At 41.6% G+C, this 20,384-nt stretch overlaps 1 protein-coding gene across 4 annotated transcripts in view; it reads right to left on the bottom strand.

Moving 5' to 3' along the window:
* The window catches only part of SYN2 (synapsin II), a 187,106-nt gene that overhangs the window by 43,156 nt on the left and 123,566 nt on the right, over positions 1–20,384 (bottom strand). For 2 of the 4 annotated variants that reach the window (XM_021675626.2, XM_064362026.1), the window contains exons 1-3: positions 6,385–6,865; positions 5,101–5,192; positions 1,316–1,472 (exon numbers count right to left, since the gene is read on the bottom strand). In XM_021675626.2, coding sequence (XP_021531301.2) covers positions 1,316–1,472; positions 5,101–5,192; positions 6,385–6,501 — 366 coding nt within the window. In that variant the 5' untranslated portion in view covers positions 6,502–6,865. Of the gene's footprint in view, positions 1–1,315; positions 1,473–5,100; positions 5,193–6,384; positions 6,870–20,384 lie in introns of those variants that run through there. The other 2 variants (XM_064362025.1, XM_064362028.1) reach the window with 2 other exon arrangements.

Raw genomic sequence — 20,384 nt, 5'->3', positions numbered from 1 at the left:
GGTTTAAAACACACACACACACACCCCTCTTTAGCTCTCTGAGTGGTGTAAAGGCTTGGAGTTTAGAAACTTCACAATTAGCCACCAGTGGCAGGAATCCTGGCAATCCAGTGTGTGTGACAGCTGAAATTTGATTTTTTCAAAACAAGAAGAAGGGCCTATTGCATCTTGAGGTCCAGAAGTCCCTCCTAGGGGCCTGGATCCTACCCTTTTACCTGGGGGGGGCCTCACTCACCACCCATGGCTTGTCACAGAAGTTGTAAATGGATTCCAATGAGTTGATGCTGGGGAGGCCTGCATACTGCAGGCCAGTGAGGATGTGATTAGGGGCAGGTGTTACTTTCTGAGAGGGCCAGCCTGGAGCAGCAGAGCCAGCAGAGGATCTGGGTCCCCTCAGTGGTCTGAGGGGAAGCCAGAGTGCCCCCAAAGCCATCATAAGTCACTCTCCCTCCTAGCACCACTTTTTCTGTTTGCCTAAAAGTTTCCATTGCCCTCCTAGATTTTCTAAATTGGTCAAGGAAGAGAAAACCAGATCAGCTTCTTCCTTATATAGGAGCCTCAATCTATATTAGAGGCAGTGGGATGTAGAGAAATCCTGGCACTATAACTTTGGCAAGTTACGTAATCCTTTCTGGGTCTTGTTTCTCTGTAAAAAGTGATAATAATGACAATAATATCTTCCTTGTAAGGTAAGGATTAAATAAAATTAATGTAGAAAAACCTCAGAAACTGGTCTCCTAAAGTAAGTAGTTTTCTACTCCTTACTTTCCTTCTTTAATTTTCCTATCTCTATCATGAAGGGTTAAGGTCAGAGTTAGGGTTAGGCTTTAATGATCTCCAAGGACACTTGCGGCTCATAAGTATCTGATTCACATGCATGTGGATAAATTTAACTTTCAGGTTGCTGAACCACTTACTAGGACTCTGTCACTACCTCTGAGTTGAACTATTCCCTTGGTTGCCACTGGGCTCAGGCCTTTACAAAAGTTTGATCATTCTAGGAGGCAAGAAACAGACATTTTTATCATTGCAGCCCATGGCCAAGGGCAGAGCCTACAGACCTACAAGGACTTCTTCACAGAATTCTTGTGTGACTTTGTCATGAGGCAAAAGGTACACTCTATAGCAAAGGTGCCCAGCCTGTGACAGGTGATGCTGTGCTACTGCAATGGCCTGCCCTCCCCCACGTCCCAGGGGAAGCTCCTCTCACATCCTCTTAGTTGGGGCCTACTGCATCTTGAATCCCTCCTAGAGATGTGGGAGATGTAGGGCCTGGATCCTACCCTTTTACCTGGGGGAAGGGGGCCTCACTCACCACCCATGGCTTGTCACAGAAGTTGTATATGGATTCCAGTGAGTTGATGCTGGGGAGGCCTGCATACTGCATGCCAATGATCAGGTGGCGGAAGTCCTCATTCTCTGCCATGCCAAATGCATGCTGCCGGATAAGCACGAAGTCTGGTCGGAAGGACCTGGCAAGAATGTAGAGGCAAGTTTGCCATTAACGAGCACTTCAGACCATATATCATTTTGGTTCCCATTTCCAAAACCCAAGACAGAGAAGAGGGTTTAGGGACCACCTAGTCCAAGTCCCTCATTTTACTGTTGTTATTTTAGAGACAGGTCTTAATCTGTTGCCTACGCTGGAGTACAGTGGCACTACATAACCATAAACTCAACCATAAACTGTAACCTCAAACTCCTGGGTTCAAGTGATCCTCCTGCCTTAGCCTGCTAAGTAACTAATACTATAGGCACGCACTATCATGCCCAGCTAATTCTTTATTTTTTGGAGAGACAAGGTCTTACTGTGTTGCCTAGGCTGTTCTTGACCTCTTGGGCTCAAGTGATCCTCTCGCCTCGGCCTCTCAAGTTGCTAGTCTATAGGCATGCGCCATGACCGACCCCTGGCTAATTTTTTCACTTTTTGGAGAGATGAGGTCTCACTATGTTGCTCAGGCTGGTCTCAAACTCCTGGGCTCAAGTAATTTTTCTGATTTAGTCACTCAAAGCGCTGGGAGTGCAGGCATGAGCAATGGTTGTAATTTTATTATTATTATTCCTTTCTGGACTGGGAAATGGGATACTATGGCATTTTCCCTTTTTTTTTTTTTTTTTTTGAGACAGGGTCTTGCTCCATCACCCGGGCTGGAGTACAGTGGCATGATCTTGGCTCACTGCAACCTCCACCTCCCAGGTTCAAGCGATTCTTGTGCCTCAGCCTCCCAAGTAGCTCGAATTACACACCAACATGCTCAGACAATTTTTTGTAGTTTTAGTAGATGTGGTTTCACCATGTTGGCCAGGCTGGTGTCGAACTCCTGGCCTCAAGTGATCTGCCCGCCTTAGCATCCCAAAGTGCTAGCATTACAGGTGCGAGCCACCACACCTGGCCCATATTACAGTACTTTCCAAATAAGATTTGAGGAACAGAATTCTAAAATTCCCTCTCTTCTCTGGGCTAAGCACTGCCTTTTTCTAAGGTACAAATACCCTGAGGAGGGAAGAAACACTTTTAGAGTCTCACGCCTTAAGTGAAAAATATTTTTCCTTGACCTCATGAGACAGTGTAAGAGCCTGAAACTCCTGGTGACTTTCAAGTTGGAGCTCAAAGCAGATCCTGGAAAACTGAAGACAACAGATAGTACTTGGCTTCCTTCACCACACTGCCACAGAGGTCCGTGATCTCAGTGTCCTGTTCTGACTCCTTAAAGCTGCTCCTTAAAATAGGCAATGCCCTCATCAGGTCCCCAGGAGAACAAGGGGCCAGGCTGGCTGAGGACAGATGCCAGACTTCCCAATGTTATTCTTCCAAAGCGAACGCTAGGGAGAGGTACAAATATTTTTCGCAGAACTGAGGTTGAGCAACTGCTACAGGAAGCCCTGAGAGTACAGAATGTTCCCATGCATGGGAAAGCTCCTGCGCTTCCCCTCTAGCCAGCAAAGCTTCCAGCCACGGCTACTCCAGAGGACCAGGGCCCCTGTTTTCATGCCTGAGCTTCAGAGGAACCCCACCTTCCCAGAGAGTCAATTCTGTGGCAGCATCTACTCCCAAGGTTCTAAGATTCAGCAGATTCATATGATATACAATGACCTACTTGGTTCTCTGCCCAGGCAGCCATCCGCCCACCACCTCCAGCCCCAGCCCCACCCAGGCTCAGAGATTAGTCTTTTAAAATGAGTGTTAAAGGAGCGAGCCTTCCTTGGCCACTCAGAGGACTTACACTTTTACACTGTTAGTGGGAATGTAAATTAGTACTTCTAATGAAAACAATATAGAGATTTCTCAAAGAACTATAAGTAGAACTACCATATGACCCAGCAATACCATTACTGGGAATCTAGCCAAAGAAAAAGAAATCATCATATTAAAAGACACTCATACTCATGTATTAATTACAGCACTATTCACAATAGGAAAGTCATGGAATCAACCTAAGTGTCCAATGGATGACTGGATGAAGAAAATATATACAGTACACAACACAGAATACAATGCAGCCATTAAAAAAAATGAAATCGTGTCTTTTGCAGCAATAAATATGGAGCTATAGGCCATTATCCTAAGTAAAATAACTCAGCAACAGAAAATCAAATACTGTGTTTCTTACTTATAAGTGGGAGCCAAACAATGGGTACACATGGACATAAAGATGGAAACAACAGTCAATGGGGACTCCAAAAGAGGAGATGATGAGAGGGGGATGAGGGCTGAAAAATTACCTATTGGATATGATGTTCACTATTTACGTGATGGAACGCTAGAACACCAAACCTCACATTACATAATATACCCATGTAACAAATCTGTACATGAATTCCCTCAATCTATTAAACAAACAAACAAACAGAAACATGGCATCTGTTAGAGCTGCTCTGACCTTCTTTCTGTCCCAGTTCTGGGAAGTTGGCACCAGCTGCATGCCTGAGATACAACTTCAACACTTCACCACAGTTACAGGAATTGAGCTGTACACAGTGGCCAGCCCCTTCTTGCCCTGCTACTGGGCTTCTCTGTCACCACCTGCTTGTGTTCATGCATCCCCATTTACCCTCTCTACATACAGCTGGAAGAGCCCATCCATTCTCTCTTGTAGGATCTACCTGAGCTCATTCCCCACCTGGACGGACATTTCTTTTTCGTCTTCTTCCTTGATCTTCAGGATACACAAGCTCACAATTCCTGTTGTTAGGTCCCAGACACCTCCAGTCTGGCCTTTCCTGTCACTAACCAGTTCCTGTTAGACACTGGAAGCCTGTCAGGTTACTGTGGATTGAGGTGGGGAAGAGGGTGAGGTGAAGACTCTTCTTGGAGCAAGACTGATGTCTGAAAACCTGAAGCCATATTGAGCTCCTGGGAAGAATAAAACTTGTTGAAACCATTTCCCACTGCCCCCTCTCCCTGCTCTGCCACCTTCCAATCTGGAATTCTCATTACCTCCCTCACAAAATTCTGTATGACAACATCACATTTATAAGGCATCCAGCATACCACCTGGCATGTAAGTGCTCAATAATTGCTAATTTTCTTCCACCCACCATGTCTCTTCCAACCCTCGGTTTTTCCTTCCAATTTAGGAGTTCCCAGGAGTGAGGAATATAGAAAGAACACAGGGTGAAGAGTCAAGAGATCTCACACAGAACACAGGGCTCTGCCACAACTCACTAGGGGAATCTAAGCAAATCAATGTAAAATGGAAAGCTGAACTACATCAGACATTTTCAAGTTTTCTTTTTTTAAAAAAAAAAAGCAATGGAACCCTGTTTTCCAAGGGAAATGTATGCAGGATAAAAGCACAGAGCTGCACTGGCTGAAGGGGTCGGGGGAAAGAATCCTCTATGGAATCCAGTTATCTCTAAGGGAGCTCTGAGTCTGTGAAGCTTAAGGTTGCTTTCTCTACCACTAAACTAAGAACTCAGCTAGCAGCTGGATTTCTCTGCTTTTCCACTACTTCTGCACAACATACATCATTAAATTCTACACACCATACATAGCACTGCTAAGTCACTCTAACACCTGACTTAGAAACCACCTCTTTGAGCCAGAGGTAGTAACTATGGAGACAGTGATAATGATCCTGAGGACAGAAAGACCCTTACCGGACAACCTTTGTGCCATTACGGAGAACCTGCATATCCACAGCATAGGTACCATCTGCATGGGCCACCAGGTTGAGCTCTGAAAATTCCGCCTGAAAAATTACAATAGGGGAATAAGTTCATAATCCTGACTTTGCCAAGTCCTCTACATAGCAGTAGCAACATCCTCACGACCAAACATTTATTTACAGTTTTCAAAACATGTTCACATACTGAGTTAGTCAAATTTTCATAGCAACACTGTGATAAAGGTGGGACAGAGATAATTATCCCCATTTACCAAAGGAGAAAATTGAGCCTCAGAGCAGTTAAGTAACTTTTATGGACAAACAAAACTTATCACTGACAGAGAAAGGAGCAAAACTCAAGTCCTCTAACTCCCAGCCCAGCATCCTTTGTGCTGCCTCTCTAAAGAGTAAGAATGTGGACTGAGACAAATGTCCTTTTATCAGTTTCAACATAAAAGCACTAGATTTAAATTCAGGCAACTAGGTTTTACTTCTGATTTTGTCCTACCTAGTTGCATAAAACATTAAGCAAGTTACTTCTCTCTGGGTTTCAGTTTCCCCGATCTATAAAATGGGAATAATTTTTATCAATCTTACCTATCTAACAAGTTGTTTGAAGAGAGTCAGTAAATCACAACACGCTGTATAATGAATGATGAGTAACTTCTTTTATCACATAGGAAATACAGGCATTGTTGAAACTGAACATCCCCCTCCTCCCCAAATGGACCCAATCACTATTTATTATGAAGCAAAGGATGGAGGAAGGTAAAAAAAAAAATTGGTCTTTCATTGCTTCACTGTATTAAAACAAGGAAGTGTTCTTTTCTAAATTTCCTCTAATGTATAGCCTCAGGCCCAGAGGAGTCATCACTGGGGGCAGCACACCTGAACGGCAGACATGTGCCTATCAAGAAATCTCTTGCCACCAACAATAAGGAGGTAATGTGCAATGTCTTGGGAAGACATTCCTCTAAGGTTTTCCTCAGTCTAAGAATCTTACACTGCAATAGGGGCCCAAGAGCCAAACTGCTTGCTCATCTATAGACACCAGAACAATAAAAAGAAATCAGAGAAATGAAAAGATGCAGACTCCAGGACCATGCCTCACAGAGAGAAAGGTCCCGGGGAAAGGGTAGGAGAGAGAGAGGAGATGCAGAGTCCAGAATCCAATGATGGACACAGTACTCCACTTAGCAGAATGAGATGGTTACTTTGGCATGCCAAGAGGAAACCGTGATGACACAGATGCAGCTCTGGGCTTCAGGCTGATTACCTGTTCCACCTTGATATCATAATCTCCAAGGACTTTTTTGCCCCGAAAGCACTTGGCCCTGGAGAAAGGAATAAACCCACACAAATTAGTTTTGTGCAAGTATTTAAAGTCAGACATTTACTTTTCAAAGAAGAGGACCACAGCAGACAGATCCCCAGAATGAGGGCCAAGAGACCTGGGTTCTGATCCTCATTCTGCTATGAGATCACAAGACAAACTATTTCCTCTCTTTTAGCCTCAATTTACCCATCTATAAAACAATCTAAAACATTATTTTGTCCTCAGGTTTTGTTATGATAAAATCTCTGGTCTTTTGGCTATAAAAAGCATCTAGAAATAGGAATTTCCCAAATTTTATTCTTAGTAAAGGCTAGGTCAGCTTTATACATTGATATAGTTTCCTTATCTTCCTTGATCCTTCATTTTCACTATGGTTTTCTATTTGGATTTTTAGTTTTTAAAGAAACTGTTATTATCACTTTACCTCTTCATACCCATATGAAAAGGACCTCAGGCAATTAATAATTTAAAAATATAACCAACAAAATAAGGATTAAAGAACAATCAATAAATGAGAGGAAATTAATTAGACCAATAGAGAAGGTAGGGGAAAAAGACTGAGGAAAACCATTGCATCTGAACACAAAATTTAGCCCATATTTCTGAGCAGTCAAGAAAATGGGTCAAGCTGAGTTACACAGTACATAGTATCTTCCCAGTTTGTCATGGATCTAGAGGAACCTCACTTTAATGCTTTAATTAATCCCCATAATAAGTAATGAATCCCTTATAAGCAGATTTGTTTATGCTTATATTAATTTCTACCTTGCTACTAACCTGCCCTGCCCACATTAGAGTTCCTTATCTGCCCATTTAGGCTGGTTCTCTATTTGTCAAAAGGACCTTTTCACACTCTACCTCTTGGGTAGGTCAAGCTTGCTTTTCCAGTGCTTGAAATTTCCAGCTGTAATACTTCACTGGAGATTTTTTGGGAGTCTCTCCCCAAAATAAAGGGGATATAAACCAATATTTATTGGGCATCATGTTCTACGGATTATATGCGAGTTGTTTTCAAGAACATCTCATTTAGTCCTCATAACAATGTATAAGATAGGGAGAAGGGAGAAAAGTCTTCATTTCAGGTATTTAAGGCCCTATAGCAAGTTAGTGGCAGAGCCAGTATTCACAGCCAAGTCTGTGGCACTCTGAGCCCAATGCCCCTCACACAGCAGACACTATCTCCCTCTGGTGATCTATCTCTCCATCTCTGCTCACACCACTACAAAAATGGACTTGCCCTGTGTGTGCTGCATTGCATTTGTTCCCATTTTCCTTATTCTATTCACAAGGGACTTAATGATGTTGTGAGCACTAGTCCCACTACAAATACTTCCTACCCTGGTTCCTGTCAACTACCCAGGACGAGGCCAGGCTGTTTCCTTTTCTCTATGGGTTCTGGAACAGCCTGTTCTAGGAAGTTGTCATTTATCCTATCCAAGTCCCTGGCCACCCTCAAATTGCTCCTCTGAGACACTCAGCCATCCTGGAGCTGGACCACTTAAGTCCATCCCCCACCTCTGCCCCAATTCCTTATTAAGCGTCACACCAGCTTGTTTCCAGGACCCTGATCAACATTCACAGCTCAGTGAGCCCCTCAGGCAGGGTCCCTGTAGCATATTCCCTTTCTTTGCCTATTATTCCATTTTATTTACAGGTTTAACTAATAGAGTCTAGTATGGCACTATCACTTCTCTGCAGACCTTGGAATCTGCAAGTCTTTGTCCATGACTATAAAAAGGAGGAACTGGAGTAAATGACCCATGAGATACCTCTCTTTCATTGGTGAGGTATGTCTACCTTGTTATCAGCAATGCTTTTCTGATGTTTCTTCCTATTTTCCTGTCTAAAAATAGCTCTCCTTCTGTGAGGTAAACCTCAGAGATATTAACAATAACCTCTCATTTGGTATGGTGCCTTGCATTTGCAAAGCATGTTCCTTGCCCTAGTTGTTCCTCACAACTCTGTGAAGCAGCCAGGAGAGATAATGTGGTCCTTTTGGCTGATGGGAAACTGAAGCCCAGGACAATTAAATAACATGCCCAAATCAGAAAAGTTCCTGGGAGTTAAGGCTAGAACTAAGAGTATACATCTAGGTGCTTACATGCTGCCAAGTTTCCTAATTCACTCATTTATTTTGTGGGTTTTGAACACTGATATTAAAGTATATTTATAGATTTTGGCTGGGTTTATATTTGCCACTTCCTGCACCTGCCCACTGACCAAGTTGGCTAATGAACTGTTTTCATGCCTTCCCTCCACCCCCACCTCTCTAGATATCCTAATGCCTTTTCCTTAAGGTAATTTGTCCTGTTGGAAATCTTAGTGTGTGTTTCCTGGCCCAGGGTCACTGACCTCTCTTGGCTGAGCCACCACCTTATAGAAAAGGAGCCAAGATGGCCGGCAGATGGGACACAGAGCTCTCTTCTGGAGAATGAGCACATTCTTGCAGCTCCAGGCCCTTGGACATTTTGATTCCAGGTATTTTCATGAAAAATTGTGTAACTTGCTAGCAAATGACAGAGTACTTCCTGATACTAAGGGAGCACTAGTACAGGGCAGTGTAATAGAATCCAGAGGATGGGCTCTGGAATCACAATCTGGGGTATAAATTCTAGCTGTACCCTGTCCTAGCTGTGTGACCTTAGGGGTATTTAAATTTTTTAAAAATAGTATGTCATGTGGTTAAACCCATCAACCAATCTATCTATCTTTAAAACTATATAAAAGGATAAAATGAAAAGTAAAATTTTCTCTTTTCCCATTCCTCTCTTATCACACATAGTTCCCATTATCAATTATAAGCATATACTTCCAGTGGGGAAGAAAAAATTGTGACTATACCTGCATACATATATGCTTCAAGCACATACATATGGCATGCTACATAAATTCTTTTTTTGAAACTTGATTTTATTTTTCACACTTAAAAATATATCTTAGTGATATGCTTTCAGCACATATTGATGAGCCTCTTCTTTTTTAATATGAAATTCCATTTGAAGGACGTACTGTAATTTAACCAATATTTATTGGTATGCATTTATTGGTATTGGCATTATTTACTGGTAAGCACATTAGATTTCTAGTTTCTTGTTTTTGGTATTACAAACAATGCTACAATGGCTTACATTTAAAAATATAGTCATAGGATAAATAATTTATGACAGAATTGCTGGTGCAAGGAACAGACACAGTTATGGTTTTTACTGATATTACCAAACTGTCCCCCACCCAAGAAAAAGACGATACTATTCTTATCAGCATTTGAAAGTTTGTGAAAACTACTCTACTTCCTTTAGTTTTCCCACACAGTCACCTGAAGAAGATGGGAACAAATAAGATGCCCTGTATGGACTTTTTTTCTTTTTTTGAGACAGGGTCTTGCTCTGTTGCCCAGGCTGGAGTGAGTGGTGCAATCATGGCTCACTGTAGCCTCGACCTCCTGAGCTCCAGTGATCCTCCTGCCTCAGCCTCCCAAGTAGCTTGAATTACAGGCACATGCCACCATGCCAGGCTAATTTTTAAAATTTTTTGTAGAGACAAGGTCTCACTATGTTGCCCAGGCTGTTCTTGAACTCCTAGGCTCAAGCAGTTCTCCTACCTTGGACTCTGAAAGCGCTGGGATTCTAGGAATGAGCCACCATGCCCTGCCAATATGGACTTTCTGATTGGCAGTCTTGTCAAATAAATCTAAATTCATCCCCTTGTGCTCAATCCTAAACAGAACCCAAGATGTACATCCTTGAAACACAGACTAAAAATATCTGTAGTGCCTGTGTTGTCAATTTCCCCCTATTGTAACATTTTCTTAACAAGCCTAGCAGCTGAGGATCTATGTAAGTTTAATGGCTTGCAGCTTCCTTGATGGACCAGGTAATGAACCATCTCCCCTTATTGCTAAAATGAGCAAAAGCTTCTAGATTTAACTCTTGTTACTCAAGAAAGTGAATACCTTCATCAATTCCCATCTACCTACCAACCAGGGCTTGTGAGGGTGAGGAATATGATTTCAGAGACTTCTCTCCTAATGCCCCCACAACACTTGGCTCAACCCAGGCAAGCCTAGCTTAAATACTCCCTCTTTTATGCATAGGACAATGAAGAAAGAGTTCTAGAAATAGGAGCCAGGGAAGCTGAGTTCAGGCCTACTTCTATCACTTTTCAGCTGTGTGACTTTGGGCAAGTAATGCCTCTCTGAGTCTCAGCTGTGTCATTTATAAAATAGGGCTAATAATGATCCTAATAGTGAACACCTGCGATGTACTAAGCACTAACAAAGTGTTTTATGTACTTTACTTCATTTAATAATGTTTAGCTCACAGGTGGTTGTGAAGATTTAATGAAATCAGATGACATGAAAATGTTTTGGAAATGCTGAAATGTTATGCAAATATGAAGCATTGTTAGCAAAAAGCAGCAAACATTTATGCTATTTTAATATGACTACAGCCAACATGGCTTCTTCCTTTTCTGAACTTTCATCACATTTATTGTCTGCTCATGATATTTGGCTCACAGCATCATCATCTTATAACACCTTTCAAAGTCAGTTGTCTAATAATTGGACACCCCTCCCCCACCTCTGCCCTCAGACCACTAGATTATGTAAGAATGCTTCAGAGCAGGTACGATCCATATGTGAGTCTTGGATTTTTCAGAACATTTTCCATTTTAAATACTGATTATATCTTATTGCTTGATCATATGCTCTAGGCCTGTACAAATATAAACACTATATCCATAGATTTCCAAATCCTACACAGAGCTGTGACTTAGTAGCCTCACAATCAGGACTTGCTTATTGACTGGAGACGTTAGGAATGGTGGTTTGGGCTGGACCACTGGAGAAAACCAGAAGAGACCAGCCTCGGGATGGTGTCTATTTCTGCAGGCTCAGCCATCTTCTCTCTTCTCATATGTGTCAATCCCAAGAATCAAGTTTTTTCCTTCCTCTCCTTGCCCACATGAAAACCTGTTTACAATGCCTGTCTATATTGGCGCTAAGGACCTGAAACAACCTAGAGTATAAATCCTCCCCCAGATGACTGTAATTTGCATAAAGATCAAATCTCAGACAAGAAGATAACAGCACTAAAGGTGGATTCACATGCTCCAGAAGGCATTGAGGGAGGAAAAGACTTTCCTACAGTTCTGGAAATAGTCCAGCACCTAGTAAATGCCTAGCACTGGTCTAGACGTTTATCTTTAACAAAGTACTAGTTTCTGGCTCTTACTGACTCTGACTCAGGCCTTGTTCTTTCAACCAAGCATCTCAAGGTTTCAAGAAGTTAGAAAATAAACTAGAAATAGTAGGAAATTCCTATTTCCCAGCCTATACTGTTAGGGTAAAATCAAGCCTGCCTCCTGGTGCAGTTTGTGAGCGACTGCCGCCACCCACTGGCAAGATGAGTACTGCAGCTAACTGCAGTCAGCTCACCACTCACTGCACCGGCTGAATAGCCACGGACCCTACTGGCACAGGTATTCCTCCAGCTGCTTATTTGCTGTTCTGCAAAACCACACCCGAAGATTAACTGTCTCTTCTAAAAAGTATGTATCCACTCCCCTCCCCCAAACAAGGTGGATAGCTAGATTTTGCAACTTGTAGAAAGAAATGCCGTGGTTAATCAGTAAATTAAGCAAAAATTTACTGAGCACCCAGTTATAGGCTGGAACTATAAAAATTGACAACCATTAGTGGTCACCAAGTAAAGAAAGCACAATCTACAAAAGGACACCAATATCTACATGGGGGTCACTGCTAATTTCCCACTCAACTCTTCAGATTTATATCTAGCATTCCCATTTCCACCTTTCAATCTTTTACTTTAAAAAAAAATTTTAAGCACACAACTAAAACAATAAGTTTCATATAGCCTAGGAAGATGTACAGTGGAAAGAAAGGTTCCCCTACCTCGTATGTCAGTGGAGAAACAGAAACAAAAATGAAAGACTGTAATTCAGGGTATCAACTGCAGCAGACATACATGCATAGCATTACGGGAACCCAAAGGAGGGAGCCATTCTCCCTGCCTGGAGAAGTCCAGGAATGCTCCACAAAGACTGAACTGAGTCTTAAAGAATGAGTAGGAATTAGCCACACAGGAAGGAGGACACAGGATTGCAATGTAGGGGCAAAGGCACAGAAGCCTGGGTGGGGCTCGGGGCAATACAGGGGCCCAGCACACTGCTGGATGAGCAGTGAAGAGCAGAGGTTCCGAGGCAGGTCTAAGAGGCAGAGCAAAGGGCTTTAAATGTCAGGTGAAGTCACTGAGACTTGAGGGCTAGCCTCCAGATGATTTTTTACAAATTTTCATTATAGAAATATCCTCAATAATCATCAACATTTTACCAATCTTTTTCATCTATTGCTCTCACTGTTTTTGTTGTTGAGACCATGGTTTGAGTATTTTAAAGTAAATTCCAACATGTCATTTCTCCTGCCAATTTTTTTGAGTCAGAGTTTCGCTCTTGTTGCCCAGGCTGGAGTGCAATGGTGTGATCTTGGCTCACCACAACCTCCACCTCCTGGGTTCAAGCGATTCTCCTGCCTCAGCCTCCCAAGTAGCTGGGCTTATAGGCATGCACCACCACACCTGGCTAATTTTTTATGTTTTCAGTAGAGATGGGGTTTCTCCATGTTAGTCAGGGTGGTCTTGAACTCCCGACCTCAGGTGATCCGCCTACCTTAGCCTCGCAAAGTGCTGGGATTACAGGTGTGAGCCACCATGCCTGGCCTCAATTTTTAAGTTTCCTCTCTAACTGGTAATGATTCTTATTTTTATGATTTACAGTGGCAAAACAGACATAATGACATTTTCCATTTAAACCACTTTTATGTATATTCACAATGTTGTGCAACCACCACCACTACCTATTTTTCAAAAATTTTCATCATCCCAAACAGAAATTCTGTAGTCAATAAGCAATAACTCCCCATTCCTCTCTCCCCTCAGTCCCAGGTAACCTCTAATCTACTTCATCTGTATTAATTTGCCTATTCTAGGATAATGACTTTTTAAATATAAATAACATGCCATTGTCTCACCAAACAAAATTAACAATTTTTATTAACATCTTTACTGAGTCTGTATTCAAGTTTTCCCAACTGTCTCAGAAAATACTCAAAGATTTTAAGCAGCAAGATCATATGGTCAGATATGCCTAAGATCTGAGAGACTGCTTTCTCTGGAATACAGAGAAGACTGAAGGGAATGAATCAGTGCTTAAGATCATTTCAGAAGCCAATGTAGTAACTGACTTCAGGATTTTTTATTTTACTGGCACTTGGCAGACCAATACTTATTGCATAGCACTCACCTGACAATTAATCACTTGATTGATTAAGTCTAGGAGCTTAGTAGCTAGCCAGGAAATGACAGCGACATTTAAAAAATCAGATTTAGGCTGGGCGTGGTGGCTCACACCTCTAATCCCAGCACTTTGGAAGGCTGAGGCGGGTGGATCATGAGGTCAGGAGTTTGAGATTAGCCTGGCCAACATGGTGAAACCCCGACTCTGCTAAAAATACAAAAATTAAGTGGGCATGGTGGCGGGTGCCTGTATCCCGGCGACTTGGGAGGCTGAGGCCAGAGAACTGCTTGAACCCAGGAGGTAGAGGTTGCAGTGAGCCGAGACTGCACCACTGAACTCCAGCCTGGGTGACAGAGCAAGACTGTCTCAAAAAAAAAAAAAATCAGGTTTAATGAAATGACATTAACACTTTATAGAACTCCCACTGTAGATGTTCTAGAACAAAGAGATAAATAAGACCTCAAATAGGCAGGCGTTACATTGAAGGGGTTTTCAACTCAAATTTGGATTTTTTATCTAATTTATGGACCATAAAACTTTCTTTCAGTACCTGGAGAAATTTCTTTTATGGATAATTGGTTTGGTTCAGAATAAGAAACAAAGAATAGGAAGACATGAATACTTTTCTGGATAAAGGCGACATTCTGTGGCTGATCCTTGATATTATTAATTCACTGATTAAATTGTTACATCAAATGCTCTGCAACTAAGACACATCTTAGATAGAGAGCAAGCTGCATGGTGTCTTAGTTAACATTCATCTAAATGATCTGGAAGAGAGTGCATGGGGAAATTGCCAAGGTTGCAGATGGCATTCAGCTCTTCCAGGGATTAAAATGCCAAGCTGATTAGGGGTAAACTGAAAGAAGATGTGGATGTGGGCAGAAAAGTGGCAGAGGAGTTTTAATGTGACTAAGTGTAAGAAAACACATTCAGGGGAAATAATCTTATCAGAGGATCATGAACTGGAATGCTCAACTACAATCACGTAAAGGAACCTGGAATGACAGAAAATTGTTTCCTGAAGACAGTCTTATGAGCTATAACAGGCAAAAACAAAAAGACTGAGAGAGTGAAGGGTGAAAAAAATGTTAGTTATCATTAGAAAGCTTATGGAAACCCAACATAAAGGTCTACTCACACCCTAACCCCATCTTGTGCAAACTGTAATGCTTTTGTGATACAGCGTATTAGGTCCACTCACCTGGATACGAGTGACATGATGAAAATAGAAATTGTCCAGAGAAAAAAAGAACAAAATGAAATGGCTCTGATTTTAGTAAAGCTAAAATAATGAATCTTCTTCAGCCTGTAAAGGTAAAGATACAAAGGCAACACATGCATATGGAAGAGGAGGGAAAGAAAAAACAAACATTGAGTGACCATATACAGGTCACTCATCTCAGAACACCCAAACAAATCCCCACATCCTCACAATATGCCTCTTACAGGAGTATCATCTTAATGTTACTGGTTTTATAGAAAATGAGGCTCAGATGAATTAACTGACTTGTTTAAAGGTAACAGTTAGTAGGTGGCAGAGCTAGTAAAATTAAATTCCAACTCTTTTGAAGATCAAGTTTAGAAACCATATACTTCATTAGGTGAGGATTCTGCTCGACTCATTTTGTGTTACCAAAGCCTGTCCTACTGTTTGACACATGAAATGTTTATAGAGTTACTGAACTCAGCTAGATATTTGAAGGTTAGTATCAGAGAGAGCAGCTGGGTGCTATGGTGTGTGCATGCAGTCCAAACTACCTGGGAGGCTTGAGGCTGGAGGATCACTTGAGCCCAGGAGTTCAAGTCCATGCTGGCTGAAATGGTGAAACCCTATCTCAACAATAAAAAACAAAAAAATCAGAGCAACCAAGCCCAATCTGATACAGAGTCCTAGGCTTGAAGACCTCTGAGAATGCCCACTTAGTCCTTCTTTGGAGTTTATGAAATTTCATCAGGTGATCTGTGGCAGGCTTTAACAGCCTTACGTGGCAGATGAGATCCCTTAAGAAAAGCAGCAATCCCAAAGATCTGAAAATAACTAATTTATGAGTAAACATCCCAGCTGTGATTTCAGTTGGGAACAGCAAATCACTTTTTCTGAACAGATTTTCTGAAGATCTCTATTTTGGGGAATAATTAAATGATGCAGTATCACAAGATTACAAGATTATCAAATACAGAAAAAAAAAGAATCCTGTAACTCAGGAGAACACATGACGGGAAGATTAGATGCATTTGTCTGTAATTATAGTGGAGCTACAGAACAGAATGCTTTGGAGTCATGGGACTGATTTTCTTTCCATGACTGGCTTATAAAATTAAGTCAGGATGATTTGATATTGGAGCAATGTGGGTCAGTTATAAAGTTTGCTTTGAAGAAAGAGTAGGCAAATATAATTTTTAAGATATGGCTTTATTTTATGCCAGGTATGTAAGGCTCCTAGCATCATGAATACTGCAGGTCTACCTCTTCTGTACGGTCACAAATCACAACCACAGTCATCACTACCACCAGAGCTGTATAGTTCCCACCCTTTTTTAGCAGTCTAGATGCAAGGAAATGTCCTCCATGATCTGGCCTCACCTTTCTGTTTAAAACTAATCTCTCTTCTTTTACGTCTGCTTCAGAGTCTCCATGGGAATAAGAAAAAGGCACCTCTTCCTCAGGGTGCCTGCAGTACACACTCCTGCACCAGAGCACTTGGATTGGTGAGCAGAATGTGGGGCTACTTATCTCCTCAGATAGATGTCATTGTACAGTGAACAACCTGCATAAGCATATGCAGGAGCCCTGCCTGTCCTACTCCTTCCACCATTCAGACAGCTTCCCAGCCCCTGTGCCTTGGGCCACTGTGAAATCACCCCTGCCATCGTTCTTCAAGGTCCAAAACAAGTTCTGCTTCCTTAAGAAATTTTCCCTGTCCTCCCATCCTGCAGTAGTTTCTCCTTCTGGAAGCCTATTCTGAAACCTGTTGATTTGTCACTTTAAACAGACATAGTCTAGTATCATCAGCTGATTTTTAGTTTGTGTCTCTTCCTCCTCACTGTATCAGAAGCCCCCTGACACTGCACACTGTATCTTATACTTCCTTCCTATTCCCCAACAACTCAGCCTCACACTCGCCACTGCCTTTTACAAAGCACACCTATGATAGTTAATTTTATGTGTTAAATTGATTAGACCACAGGTGCCCAGATATTTGTTTAAGCATTATTTCTAAGTGTGTCTGTGAGGGTGTTGCTGGATGCAATTAACATTTGAATGAGTACACTGAGTCAAGCAGACTGCCCTCCCCACTGAGGATGGACATCATTTAACCCATTGAAGGTATGATTAGAACAAAAATGTGGAGTTCAGAAGAATATGCTCTCTCTCCCTGTCTTTAAGTGAGGACACAGCTTTTCTCCTACCTTTGGACTCAGATTGAAACTTATACCATTGTCTCTCCCAGTTCTCAGACCTTCAGACTTGGACTGGAGCTATCATTAGCTCTCCTGGCTTTCCCATTTGCCCACTGCACATCTTGGGACTTCTCAGTCTAACTGTGAAAGCCAATTCCTTATAATACACACACACACACACACACACACACACACACACACACACAGAGATGCATACATGTCTTTCTGGGTATATATGTACACACACACAAATATATACACACACTTATACATATGTATACACACACACACAGAGTGAGATGCATACACGTCTCTCTGGGTATATGTGTACACACACAAATATATACATACACTTATACATATGTACACACACACACACACACACACACACACACACAAGGGCTGCTGTAACAAAATGCCGTAGACTGGCTGGCTTAAACAACATTTATTTCTCACAACATTTATCTGGAGGCTAGAAAGTCCAGATCAAGGTGCCAGCAGATTCAGTTCCCGGTAAGGGCACTTCCTAACTTGTAGCTGCCTTCTGTTTGTCCTCACATGTGAAGGAGAGTGAGCAAGCTCTGGTCTCTCTTCTTATGAGGACACTAACACCATCATGAGGGCCCCACTCCCATGACCTCATCTCAACCTAATCACCTCCCAAAGGCTCCACCTCCAAACACCATCATATTAGGAGCTAGGCTTTCAACATATAAATTAGGGGGACACAAACATTTGGCCCATAACAACACTCTTAGTAAAAACTTCTTTCTTAATTCCCAGCAGAGGGCACCTGACCACCTGGGACTTAAGGGAACAAGGAACTGTAATACATAAAACAGTATCACACAAAAATACACGATACCATATGTTTATCAAGTGACAAAAACAAATAGCCATTTACATTTTCTGGCTGGGTTATACACACTCCCTGAATCAAAAGGAAGGAAGAGTGTCCTCCCTACCATGTTACACAGAAACAAGTGCTTCATACCCACTAGAAACAGTGTGAATTTTAGAGCCAGACTAACCAGGGTTTAAATCTCAGGTCCTCTACTTACTGTCTGAACTTGGGCTCTTTTACTTCCTTTCTTCATCTATAAGGTAAGGATGGTATTTCTAAAGTTGTTAGAATTGAATGACTCTACCTTTAATGTATTCCTGAAACATTATCTGTCCTTTTGGGTTTTTTTTACTTTCCCTCAGAGTTTTTCATGTCCTGCTTATTTTTTAACGTGTAAATCTCAGCTCACATATTCCCTCCTCAGTATGTTTCTACTATCTGAACAAAAGTAGCCGCCTCCATGCCCACCTCCATCATTCTCTATATTATTTTCATAGACATTATTTCTATTTGGAATTTTTTTCAACTATTGTTTATTATCCATCTGCTCAACCAAAATATAAGCTCCATGACAGCAGGGACCTTGTTGTGGTAGCCACTATATCAATCTCATCCCCAGCTCTGTTATAATGCCTGGTACATGTTAGTGCCCTAATGTTTGTTGAATGAGTATATGAGAATGTAAAGTATCTAGCATACCACTGCCATACATTTTAGGTTTTTTCCCATTCTCTTTTTATGTAAAAACCACTGGGTTAAAAAAATATTCCAGTGTGAGTTCTTTGAGATGGAGATTATTTCAACAAAATGAATTCATTCTCTGAGTGCCGATCAGGCATTTATAAATATAGACAAATATATGTTCCTTTTTCCAATGTGTGATGGGATCAGCCTCCACCTTAATGTTTTATTTTAGGTATAAGTCAACAGTTACTGAAGTATTTATACATTTTATTCACATCATAATATGAAAAATTAACAAGAAATATAACAAGAAATAACAAGAAAAAATTAACAAGAAATAATAAGAAAAATTAACATTCCCTCAGCCTTCTAAAAGGGAAAATTTTGCTTAGGAGATCTTTTACTTATTTTACTTGGAGGAAATAGAAGCCTCAAGAGAGGAAAATTTGACAAGTTCAAGTTCAAGATCAAGATCAAACAACAGTTCAAAGCAGGCCATCTTCCCTTTCCATTCCACCATGCTGCCTCCTTAGAGCAAGAAAGGTAACTCTCCTCCAAATCAAAGAAGACTGGAATTCAACACATAGAAATCCCTAAGTGGTATAACAGGATGTAGAAACTGAGGATCTGATTTCCACTCAGAGTGCTCGTGAGATCAAGTATCCTAAAGAATGTAAATAATGGGCTGGGCACGTTGGCTCGCACCTGTAATCCCAGCACTTGGGGAGACTGAGGTGGAAAGATTTCTGGAGTCCAGGAGTTAGAAACCAGCCTGGGAAATATAATGAGATTCTACCTCTACAAAAAAGTAAAAAATTAGTCAGGCATGGTGGCTAGTGTCTGTGGTTCCAGATACTTAGGAGGCTGAGTTGGGAGGATTGCTTGAGCCCAGGGGGTTGAGGCTACAGTGAGCCATGTTCACACCAGTGCACTCCAGCCTAGGCAACAGAGTGAGATGCTGTCTGAAAAAAACATGTAAACAGCTTAGTATCATAGAAGCACGAGGAAGTTTTATTTTTATCACTTCGTTGATGCATTGATTCTGTTTGTAATACCACATTACAAACAGTATGGTATAATTCATAGAGCAAATTGCTGCAAGGAAATAAAAGAGATCTCCTCACATTCTGTTCTCATTAGCAAAGAAGACTTGATCCTCTTTTCCTGGTCCAAGTGCAAACTGACATGGCTGGCATTATCAGCCTACTCACCACCATGGCTCAGCAGAAACATCCTCATACCTCAAGGCAACAACACTTTGGATTTCCAAATCCAAACCCAGGTGGCACATTCCATTCTACAATTTTCCAACTGGTGCCAATTCTGGGGGATATTATTCACCAGAATAGGCACTAACAACTGAATTTTGGCAGGCTGGGAGGAGAACTGGCACTGTTCTGGAAGAGTCATGCCACAGGTTCCCAGATGCACTTGAGTTTAGCAACGTGGAACAACACAGGTTCGGAATGGAGAAATGGACCTTAGATGCTCTCCTCTCATATGCAAAGAAACAGAGGCTTAAAGAGGGAAAGATGACCAAGATCACACAGTGGGAAAGCTGATGTCTTCTCAATCCAATGTCCTTTCTGTCACACCAAGTTTAGCCCAGAGTATAAGCTCATGCCTTAATAGAGATGTATAATGATATATGGTGGTGTTCTCGCTCTTTTCTCAGTGAATTTGTTCATCCTTT

This window comes from Aotus nancymaae, unplaced genomic scaffold (genome assembly GCF_030222135.1).
Source record: "Aotus nancymaae isolate 86718 unplaced genomic scaffold, 86718_ANA_hifiasm-v0.15.2.pri h1tg000046l, whole genome shotgun sequence".
Taxonomy (NCBI): Eukaryota; Metazoa; Chordata; class Mammalia; order Primates; family Aotidae; genus Aotus; species Aotus nancymaae.
The sequence above is the reverse complement of the archived record's forward strand: the minus strand, read 5'-3'. Positions and strand labels throughout refer to the sequence as shown.